The sequence below is a fragment of the Myotis yumanensis genome, unplaced genomic scaffold (genome assembly GCF_028538775.1).
Source record: "Myotis yumanensis isolate MYYU_CA2020_CCGP unplaced genomic scaffold, mMyoYum1.0.hap1 SCAF_5, whole genome shotgun sequence".
Classification (NCBI taxonomy): Eukaryota; Metazoa; Chordata; class Mammalia; order Chiroptera; family Vespertilionidae; genus Myotis; species Myotis yumanensis.
Genome location: NW_027223756.1, coordinates 82,116,398 through 82,128,324, shown reverse-complemented (window position 1 = coordinate 82,128,324; position 11,927 = coordinate 82,116,398). Strand labels below are relative to the sequence as shown.

The following is an 11,927-nucleotide window of genomic DNA, read 5'->3' as shown; positions in this document are numbered from 1 at the left end:
TTTCATTTTTTTAATTATACTATTGGAAAAATATATGATGCATACAGGTCACTCAAAAATTACTTGGTGAAGGAAGGAATGAGTAGAGAAACCTGAAGGGGAGAATTGTTTAAATATTACTAGAATTTAAGGCACAGCTAAATGACCTGTGTCAAACAAGTGATGTCTGTTTCATTGTAACTCATGTCTCCATTTTCCAGCAGACTCATCCATAACATGGAATCAGAAAACCAAACTGATGTAGCAGAATTCCTCCTGTTGGGTCTCTCAGAGGACCCAGAACTACAGCCCCTTCTCTTTGGGCTGTTTATGACCAGGTACCTGGTCACTGTGCTTGGAAACGTGCTCATCATCCTAGGGGTCAGCTCTGACTGCCACCTCCACACCCCCATGTACTTCTTCCTCTCCAACCTGTCCTTTATTGACATCTGCTTCACCTCCACGATAGTCCCCAAGATGCTAGTGAACATCCAGACAGAAAACAAGGCCATCACCTACGCAGGCTGCCTCACTCAGGTCTATTTTTTCCTTTTTTTTTTTTATGTGTATGGACAATATGCTCCTCACTGTGATGGCTTATGACCGCTATGTGGCCATCTGCCAGCCTCTGTATTACACTGTCATCATGAACCCATGCCGTTGTGGTCTGCTGGTTCTTCTTTCCTCGCTCATTAGCTTTCTAAACGCCCTGCTCCACAGTCTGATGGTGTTGCATCTGTCCTTCTGCACAGACTTGAAAATCCCCCACTTCTTCTGTGACCTCGCTCAGATCCTCATACTTGCCTGTTCTGATACCCTCACCAATAACATCCTTTCATATTTAGTGGCTGGCCTTTTGGGTGTGGGTCCCCTTTTGGGGATCATTTTCTCGTACACTCGAATTGTCTCCTCCATCCTGGGAATCCCATCAGCTGGTGGAAAGTATAAAGCTTTTGCCACCTGTGGGTCTCACCTGACTGTTGTTTTCTTGTTCTATGGGACTTGTGTTGGAGTCTACTTTGGTTCTGTATCCTCTCTCCCCTCCAGGAGCAGGGCAGTGGCCTCGGTGGTGTACACAGTAGTCATTCCCATGATGAACCCCTTCATCTACAGCCTGAGGAATAGAGACATAAAGGGAGCTTTAAGGAAGTTCATCTCTAGAACAGGTTCCTTTTCATGATTCTGTCATCTGCCTTGGGTGTGAGCTTCTAGATGAGTCAAAGGGCATGAAATACTGGGTATGCCAGAAATCATCACGCTTCCATAATTCAATTCTTCTAGCACAGTGGTTAATCGTGGACTTTCTAGTCAAATAGCTTTGTATTAAATCCTGCTGTTCTGTGTTTTACTACTTGTCATTTATCAGCTAACTTAACTCTGAGTTCAGTTCACCATCTACAAAATAGGCAGAGTAATATTAATTACACACTTAATAATGATATTGGGAATATTTCTCATATGTTGGGATACATGAAATAATTTAATATATATGTTTCTATTAAGTACTAGTAAAATTTAATGAATAATTATTGGATGTTAGTGAACTTGTAGTAAAAACTCATTTGCCTCCACATTAATATATTGATTAAATAAATTCTCATTTCACCCTCCCCTTTGAGTCATCATCATCTTTTTCTTTATTTTGTTCTCCTTTGTGCTAAAATCTAAACAGAGAAATACATTTGAGTAGATTCTACTGAGATTTTTTATTTAATCCATGAGTTACATTAAAGTGCATTTCATAATGTCCAGGTATATGTAGGATCTCCTTGTGCTTTTGTTATTGATTTATAATATATTGCATTGTGAATACCCTGTATAATTTTAATCCTTTGAAATTTATTGAGACTTGCCTTTGTAGCACTTGTGGTCAAACTTAGAACATAGTCTGTCATGAAAAATAAATGTGTATTTTGGTAAATATGTAATTCTGTCAACTCAGTGCATTTTCTATATATGTCCAAGTTTTGATATAAGTCAAATTTTTAAATCATGTTTAAATCTTATTTATTTTGACTGATTTTTTTGTCTTCTTGTTGTATCATTTATGGAGTGAAGTATGTTAAAATCACTCAGAGTGGTACTGAATTTGTCTATTTCTGCTTGTAGTTCAATCAATGGGCCATTGAGTACAAATATTCAAGATTGTTATGTCTTCCTGGTGCCTTGAATCTTTTATGTTTATAAAGTTACCTTTGTTATCTCTGCATGTGTTTTTGCATTAAAGTCTACTTTGTCTGATAGTAATGTTCTGTAGGTACATGAGCTTTTTTTGGTCCTCCCAGGTGTTGGGAATGCTGGCTGTAGTCCATATACCCATTGGATTGCTTCCAGTTCTCCTCTGTTTCTAAGAGATATTCCTCTGGGGTATCAACCCAAGATACCCTTCATACCTGTGTCTGCAGACACCTAAAGCTCATATTAGTCACTCAGCTGCCTCTTCTAGACCACCTCAAGGAAGAATTCAGCCAGAGTATCTGGCTCACCTGCCTGGAGCGCTATCCTCTCCTAGTCTCCAGGCAGTAATTTTCCCCCCTTTGGCTTTCCCAGTCCCCATTTCCCCCCAGCTTTATTGAGAGGTAACTGACATATAACATTGTGTAAATTTAAGGTGTATTTCAAAAGTATTACCACCATGGCATTATCTAATACCTCCACACGCCTCATGATTACCTTTTATTTTTAGGGAGAGACATTTAGGATCTACTCTGTTAGCAACTTTCAAGTACACAATGCAGTATTATTAACTAGTAGAGGCCCGGTGCACGAATTCATGCACCAGTGGGTTCCCTCAGCCTGGCCTTCGGGATCGGGCCAAAACTGACTCTCCGACATCCCCTGAGGGGTCCCAGATTGCGAGAGGGTGCAGGCCAGGCAGAGGGACCCCACCAGTGCACAATCAGGGCTGGGGAGGGACATGGGAGGTTGGCCAGCTGGGGAGGGACCACAGGAGGGCTCCAGGGTATGTCTGGCTCGTCTCGCTCAGTCCTGATTGGCCGGACCCCAGCAGCAAACTAACCTACTGGTTGGAGCATCTGCACCCTGGTGGTCAGTGCACATCATAGTGAGGGGTTGAGAGGCCTTAGCATATTATTAGCATATTACACTTTGATTGATTGAACGGACGACCAGACACTTAGCATATTAGGCTTTTATTATATAGGATAGTAACCATACTGTAGACAGTACACCCCCAGAACTTATTCATCTTCTAACTGGAAGTTTGTACCTTTGACAAACATCTTCCCATTTTCCCTACCACCTGCCCCTGGGTCTATGGGTTCAACTTTATTTTTCTTTTTTTAGATAGAGAGAAGAAGTGTGAGAGAGAGAGAGAGAGAGAGAGAGACATCAATTTGTTGTTCCACCCAGGAATCACTGGTTGATTCCTGCATGTGCTCAGACCAGATTTTCTGAGGATTAAACTCCAAACCTTGGTCCATCAGAACAATATCCCGACCAACCGAGATACCCAGCCAGAGCTCAACTTTTGCAGATTCCACTGCAGTGACTTCTCACTAGCATTGAAATCTTTGGTGCTTTAAGTTACACTTTTAATGTACATGACATCAGACTTCATTATCTTCAGCTGGAGGGTTGGTCCAAATTTCCCAATCTACAATTACCGGCAGCAGAAGTTCTGAATACAGATCCTTCAATCAATGCTTTCTTGGGTTTGAAGCTATTTCTGTACCAACTAAAAGCCAGCTTCAGGAAGGGAACAGTCTTTCTAGGCAGAAGTACCTATTTTCTGAGGTGTGTTCTATGTAATCTTTAAGAATGTGGTGGGGAGAAAGCTTGTATGAATGAGGGGCTAGGAACTGAGGCCTCCATAAAATCCTAAAAGAATGGAGTTTGGAGAACTTCTGGGTTGGTGAACAATTGTTATTGTCTCTATGATACAATAACAATTATTTGGTCTTTGTCCCTAGTTCCTGGGACACAACTCTTGACTAAGTGTCTGATTTCCGTAGGACCAACCTGTGATTAGTGGGTTGGAAAGTTGCTAAGAGAGTAGATCTTAAGTGTTCTCACTACCACACACATTAAAAAAGGCATCTATGAGATGTATGGCGATGTTATCTAATGCTATCATGGCAATCATTTTGCAATATGTAAGTATATCAAATCAACACGTTGTACACTTTAAATTGGCACAATGTTATATGTCAGTTATATCTCAACTGGTGGGGGAGAGGTGTTGGAGGGTGAATCAATCTCCAATGACCCAGGATTGAACTGGTTGCGCCTATGTAATGAGGCCTCCACAAAATCCTAAAAGAATGGAGTTTGGAGAACTTCTGGGTTGGTGAACAAGAACATCTCTAAGGGCTGGAAGGGTGACGTGCTCCAAACTCAACAGGACAGAAGCTCCTGTGCTCAGGACCCTTCTGGACTCAGCCCTATGTGTTTCTTCATCTGACTGTATTCCTTAGTGTCCTTTGTAATAAAGAATTCATCTAGTAAGTAACCAGTTTTCCTGAGTTCGGTGAGCTACCCCAGCAAAATCAAACCAAGGAGGGGGTTGAGGGAGCCTCCAATGTACAGCTGTCAGCAATACAGGTGACAACCTGGACTTGCCATTGGCATTTGAAGTAGGTAATGGAGGCAGGGGGTTGGGGGGAGGGGAAGAGCAGTCTTTTGGGACTAAGCCCATAACCTGTCAGAGATGCTATCTCTGGGTAGGTAGTGTCAGACTGAGTTAAATTGTAGGACCCCCAGCTGATATCCAGAAAATCTGATAGTTGTTTGGTGTGGTGGGAATCCCCCTAACACACACACACACATCTGTGGCTAGGGTATCAGAAGTGAAGTACTGGCCTAGACCAGGTTGCTCAGTTGGTGAGGGTATTATCCCAATATGCCAAGGTTGCCATTCAGTCTCTGGTCAGGGCACATACAGGAATCAACCAATGAATGCATAAATAAGTGGAATAACAAATTGATGTTTCTCTCCTCCCTCTCCTCTTTCTCCTCCTCCTCCTCCTCCTCCTTCCTCCCTTCCCCTCTCTTATCAATTTCAAAGATAAGAAGAAGAAGTATTAAGTATGACATTAAAGGAGACACAGTGAGAAATGAGTTTTTCTTTAGTCCCACCTGGCCTAAGATGTTTACTATATGGCCCATTATGAAAAGTTTGCTTCCTACCTTATTCTGTTTCTCAACTAATATCTGAGGTTCTTCCTTCCCTGAATTTTTATAACTAAAATTTGACAAACTTCATATAAAAATCCAAGTTCAGCCTACAGCCAGTCGGCCTGGTGGTCAAATCCCTCTAGTGTTAACTACAACAATTAAGGCTTGGCTAGAACAAGACTGCGCACAGAGACCACAAGGGGGTGCACCAAGAAAGCATAAAAGATGCGGAGACAAAAAAACATGACAGAAATGGAGGATATGGAGCTAAGAATCGCAATTTTGAGGGCTTGCCATAAATTTGTGCAGAGCCTCACGAAAACTAATGAGACCCTCGATGCTACGATAAAGAAATTAGAAAGTAAGCATACACGGACTGAAATAAAGAATATTATACCCAATAGCAGACCAGAGGAGCACAAGAATCAAACCAAAGATTCGACAAAAAACACCCAATTGGAAAAGCAAAATGAAAAAAGAATCCGAAAGTGTGAAGATAGTGTAAGGAGCCTCTGGGACAGCTTTAAGCGGTCTAATATCAGAATTATTGGAGTGCCAGAAGATGAGAGACAGCAAGATATTGAAAACCTATTTCAAGAAATAATGGCAGAAAACTTCCCCCACCTGGAGAAAGAAATGGACTTACAGGTCCAAGAAGCGAAGAGAACCCCAAACAAAAGGAATCCAAAGAGGACCACACCAAGACACATCATCATTAAAATGCCAAGAGCAAAAGACAAAGAGAAAATCTTAAAAGCAGCAAGAGAAAGAGGCTCAATTACCTACAAGGGAATACCCATACGACTGTCAGCTGATTTCTCAACAGAAACTTTGCAGGCCAGAAGGGAATGGCAAGAAATATTCAAAGTGCTGAATACCAAGAACCTACAACCAAGATTACTTTATCCAGCAAAGCTATCATTCAGAATTGAAGGTCAGATAAAGAGCTTCACAGATAAGGAAAAGCTAAAGGAGTTCCTCACCACCAAACCAGTATTATATGAAATGCTGAAAGGTATCCTTTAAGAAGAGGAAGAAGAAGAAAAAGGTAAAGATATAAATTATGAACAACAAATATGCATCTATCAACAAATGAATCTAAGAATCAAGTGAATAAATAACCTGATGTACAGAATGAACTGGTGATTATAATAGAATCAGGGACATAGAAAGGGAATGGACTAACTATTCTTGGGGGGAAAAGGGGTGTGGGAGATGCGGGAAGTGACTGGACAAAAATCATGCACCTATGGATGAACACAGTGGGTGGGGAGTGAGGGTGGAGGGTGGGGTGGGAGCTGGAAGGAGGGGAGTTATGGGGGGAAAAAAGAGGAACAAATGTAATAATCTGAACAATAAAGATTAAAAAAAAAAATCCAAGTTCAGCTGTAGTGATTTAAATAATAGGTAACAAACAAATGAGTAATAATCAATAATTCCAAGGGGGAAATCAAGTTGCATTTTCAAGTTGTTTGAGCCTGCTTTTTTTCTGCACCTCAAAATAAATTTAGTTTTTTCAGACATTTTTGCCCAACCTTTAAAGCCTGGTTCTTTCCCAATGGAAAGGTGAGAAGCGATTTTACTGCCCTCTGCCTCCCCAACATTTGGAGCCGTTTAACTTTTTTTATTTATTGTTGACACTATTACGTATGTCCGCAATTCATTCCTTTTGCCTACCTCTACCCAGCCCCTGCCCCCGCCCCCTTTCCTCTGACAATCACCACACTGTTATCTGTGTCTGTGGGTTATGCCTTATATGTTCTTTGGCCAGTACTTTTCTGATCACTGTGGCTAGGACTGAATATACATGGTTAAAGCAGACATCCCTGTGTTGTTCCTGATCTTAAGTGATACACTTAGTTTTTACCCGCTGAATATGATGTTGGCAGTGTGTTTGTCATATATGGCTTTATTATTTTGAGGTATAATAAATATAGCTCAATTTTTTTAAATATATTTTATTGATTTTTTTACAGAGAGGAAGGGAGAGGGATAGAGAGTTAGAAACATCGATGAGAGAGAAACATTGATCAGCTGCCTCCTGCACGTCCCCTACTGGGGATATGCCCGCAACCCAGGTACATGCCCTTGACCGGAATCAATTCTGGGACCCTTCAGTCCACAGGCCGACGCTCTATCCACTGAGCCAAACCAGTTAGGGCGAGGTATGTTCTCATTATTCCCACTTTGCTGAGAGTTTTTTTTATCATAAATGGGTGCTGGATTTTATTAAATGCATTTTCTGCATCAATTGATATGATCATGTGGGTTTTATCCTTCATTTTGTTTATGTGGTGTATCACGCTTATTGATTTGTGGATATTGTACTAATTTTGTATCCCTGTAATATATCTCACCTGATCATGGTATATGATCTTTTTTATATATTGCTGGATCCAACTTGCTAAAATTTTGTTAAAGATATTAACATTTACGTTCATCAGAAATATTGGCCTATAATTTTCTTTCTTTGTAGTATCTTTATTTGGTTTAGAAACTAGGATAATTCTGGCCTCATAAAATGAGCATGGGAATTTTCCCTCCTCTTGAGTTTTTTGGAATAGTTTGAGAAGGATAGGTATTAGTTTGAATGTTTGGTAAAAGTCATCTGTGAATTCATCTGGTCCAGGACTTTTGTTTGTTGGGAGTTTTTAATTACTGCTTCAGTTTCACTAGTTGTAATCTGTTTAATCCAATTTCCTGACTCAATTTTGGAAGCTTGTATCTTCTAGGAATTAATCCGTTTCTTCCAGATTTTCCAATTTGTTGGCCTATAGTTACATCTCCTCTCTGTTTCTGATCTTATTTTTTTTTTTTCCTGATGAGTCTGGTTAAAGGTTTGTCAATCTTGTTTATCTCTTCAAAGAACCAGTTCTTGGTTTCATTGATCTTTTATGTTGCTTTTTAGACTCCATTTTGTTTATTTCTGCTCTGATCTTTATTATTTCCTTCCTTCTACTCACTTTAGGCTTTATTTTGTTGTTGTTTCTAAGTTCCTTTAAGTGTAAAGTTAGAATGGGTGAGTTTTCTCTTGTTTCCCGAAGTAGGCCTGTAATGCTATGAATTTCCCTTATGACTGCTTTCACTGTGTCCCATAGATTTGGGGTTGTTATGTTCTCATTTTCATTTGATACAAGGTATCTTTTGATTTATTCCTTGATCTCATTATTAACCCATTCATTGTTTAGTAATATGGTATTTAGCCTCTATGATTTGGTGTGATTTTTTAGTTTTTATTTCTTGTGGTTGATTTCTAGTTTCATAGCATTATGGTCAGAGAAGATGCTTGCTATGATTTCAATATTTTTAAACTTACTGAGACTTGTATTGTGTCCTAATATGTGGTCTGTCCTAGAAAATGTTCCATGTGCACTAGAAAAGAATCTCCATTCTGCTGCTTTGGTGTGCAATACTCTGAGGATATCAATTGAATTGATTTGACTTAGTGTGTCATTTAAGGCCACTGTTTTCATGTTAACTTTCTGTGTAGAATATCTACCCAGTGATGTCAATGGAGTGTTAAAATCCCCTACTGTGACTCTATTACTTTTATGTCCATCAAGATTTGCCTTACATATTTAGGTGCTCCTATGTAGGTACATAAATGTTTACCAAAGTTATGTCCTTTTGTTGGATTGCTCCTTTTATCAGTGTGTAGTGTCCTTTGTCTCTTACTATAGCCTTTGTTTTAGTCTATTTTGTCAGGTATAACTATTGCTACCCCAGCTTTTTTTCTATTTGCATGAAATATCTTTTTCCATCCCTTTACTTTTTAGTCTGCGTGTATCTTTCATTCTGAAGTGGGTCTCTTGTAAAGAGCATATATATGGATTTCTTTCTTTCTTTCTTTCTTTCTTTCTTTCTTTCTTTCTTTCTTTCTTTTGTTAATCCTTACCCAAGGATATTTTTCCATTGATTTTTTTTTTTTTTTAGAGAAAGTGGAAGGGAGGGAGAGAAAGAGAGAGAGAGAAACATTGATGTGAGAGAGATACATCAATTGATTGCCTCCCACACACACCCCAACTAGGGCCAGGGATCAAGTTTGCAACCAAGGTACATGCCATTGACTGAAATCGAACCTGAACCCTCCAGTGCACAGGCTAATGCTCTAACCACTTAGCCATGTTGGCCAGTGCTACCTTATGTATTTTGATTGAAACATGAAAGTGATTATTGATAGGTACGGATTTATGACCATTTTATTCTGTGGGAGGTTCTCCTGTGCCTTTGAGATGTTTAGCTGCATTTCCAGATTCCACCATTAGATGCCAGTAGTACCCTACTAAAACCCAGTTGTGACACCACAAAATAATCTCCAGCACTGAAAAATGTTCTCTGTTGAGAACCACTGCTCAAAAAGGAAAAGAAAATGTTTTAATTGAAGACAGGTAAGGTGTCTTACAGTAAAGTAGGCATTTATATCTGTGTTTCAAATAAACCAGAGTAACAATATTGAACTTTACCTGTGCTGTTGGAAAACCATGTTTCAGGAATGACTTACTACCACAAAGAACCTCCCTTTCCCAGGTGACATGGATAAGACTCACTGGGAATGTGCCCGCAACCCAGGTACATGCCCTGTACCGGAATCGAACCTGGGACCTTTCAGTCTGCAGATCTACACTCCATCCACTGAGCCAAACCGGTTTCGGCCTAGAACTCTTTTTAAGGAGAATGAGGAAGGCACGAGGGCTTGGGGTACTTGGCAAGAGCTGGTTGGTTAGTAATGTATATGTCCATACAAGGTGTTCCTTCTGGGGTGGGGCCATATCACATTTACAGTAAGTCATCGCCATTGCAGGGATGGGTGGGTTTAGTAATCTCATTCCACTGGAAAGGTCAGTGAGTCATCGCCATTCCAGGGATGGGTGGGTTTAGTAATCATATTCCAGAGAAAGGTGAGTCTATCACAAATTTGCTCGGTTGAATTTTCTTCTTTAACAACTATTACACTCAGAGAAAAATCACTGCAGTTGTTCTTCTCTTTTATTGGAGGTGCGATTCACAACTTTTAATATTTTCCTTTTCCTGCGTGTGTCTCTCTCTGGCTGTCTTAAGCGAGGGATTCTACAAATGTTACAACACTCTTATTGCCACAGCAATGAGTGGGACTGCATCACTTTCTTTCCCAGTGCTTTCACCTGCACCTCATACAAGACTGACATTGATGATAACTTGAGTAATTGTGATGCCACTTTCTGCCATGTGTTACCCAAGCCCCATTTTCCCCTCACAACGAGGTCATCTGGAGCTTTTCAAAGTATAACCAACCCAGTCCTCGACTCCTATTTTGAGAGTTTCTTTTCTGGTGCCAATCCTGCTACCCTTTACTATATCCATCAAGTCCCAATAGGCTTCAAATGACACACTGAATTTAGAATAACTTGAGAAGAGTGTAATAAGGCCATATTTACAAAAGTATAGGCAGGGTTTGGGGAAATTACAAGGCATTGTGCAGTAATTGATGGCTATTAAGAGAAATTTGCATTATAGAAGTAGAGAATTTGGTCTGATGATGCAGCCAGCCCTCAGTGGCCTGCAGGGAGGGACACAAGGGAATAAATATCTAAATCTCACCCTTCTTCCCTCTTGCTAATCCTACCCCATTGACACAACCCAACAGGAAGCCAGAGGGCAAATAAATCTCTTGATGTAGACGATAAGATTAGCCTTCCTGGGCAACAGGGCAGGGAAGAATATGAGCTAGTAGCAAACGGAAAATATCCAACACCTGTATGAGAAATGCTCACCTGTTTGAATTAAAATAATGGACTCGAGACAGAAGTATGGTGAAAACAAGACTTTTAATAGTTCTCAAGAGCAGGTGCCCATATCTTGTATAGGCAGGCACACCTGGAGTAGCAGCACAGCCTATTTATCTAGTCCAGTGGTTCTCAACCTTGGCTGCACATTAGAATCACCTGGGAATCATCCTCTGGAAATTCTGTTTCTTTGTCACTAATGTTGTGGCCCCACCCCATAACAAAGAAACAATTTCCTGAGGATGGGGCCCAGAAATCAGGATTTTAAAAAGATTCCCAAAGGGGTCGTGACCCACAGGTCGAGAACCGCTGATCTAAGGGTTTTAAGGGTGGAGATTTTAGGGGAGGCCCCAGGGGCAGCTCTCAATAGACTATTCAGCAGCTTTCCAGGTGTGCCCTTTCAGGGTTGGGGTCTCCACTGATTGATTGGTCAGTGCCAGGGTCATTATTCAATGCAGCTTGTCCTGCGGTCAACCTTGGCATCACTTGTCAGGTTTTGCTGCTTTGCTGAGATACATCTGAGGCTTAGAAGTGATCTCTAAGGAGGAAAGGTCAGAGGGTCTAAACCAGTGGTTCTCAACCTTCCTAATGCCGAGACCCTTTAATACAGTTCCTCATGTTGTGGTGACACCCAGTTTCATTGTTATAAATTGAACATAATTAAAGCATAGCGATTAATCACAAAAACAATATGTCATTATATATGTGTTTTCCGATGGTCTTAGGCGATCCCTGTGAAAGGGTCATTCAACCCCCAAAGGGGTCTCGACCCACAGGTTGAGAACCGCTGGAAATGGAATGACCAGCAATATGAAAGGTGGGGGTTGGGGGTCCCAGTCGAATGGCCAGAGATATGCCAGGGGGCTGAGGTCCCACTCTATAATAAGCAACTAAGGCTTCTGCCCTGGTGACCTTTAGTAGCTAGCCCATCTTCATTGCTTTGCTCATGTCTGTCTAATTGCCTATCAAAATTAGACATTTATATAATTTACTAAATGATTTCCCTGATAATTCTAGTACTCACCTGTCACCACATAGATATTAAAATAT

General features: G+C 40.6%; 1 protein-coding gene across 1 annotated transcript; it reads left to right on the top strand.

The window, feature by feature from the left end:
- The first annotated feature begins 210 nt into the window (after positions 1-210).
- Positions 211-1,159, top strand: LOC139011447 (olfactory receptor 7G3-like). Its single transcript, XM_070416985.1, is given in 2 exon segments — positions 211-534; positions 536-1,159. Coding segments are annotated over 2 exon segments (942 nt in total). The 5' UTR covers positions 211-216.
- Positions 1,160-11,927: the final 10,768 nt, after the last annotated feature.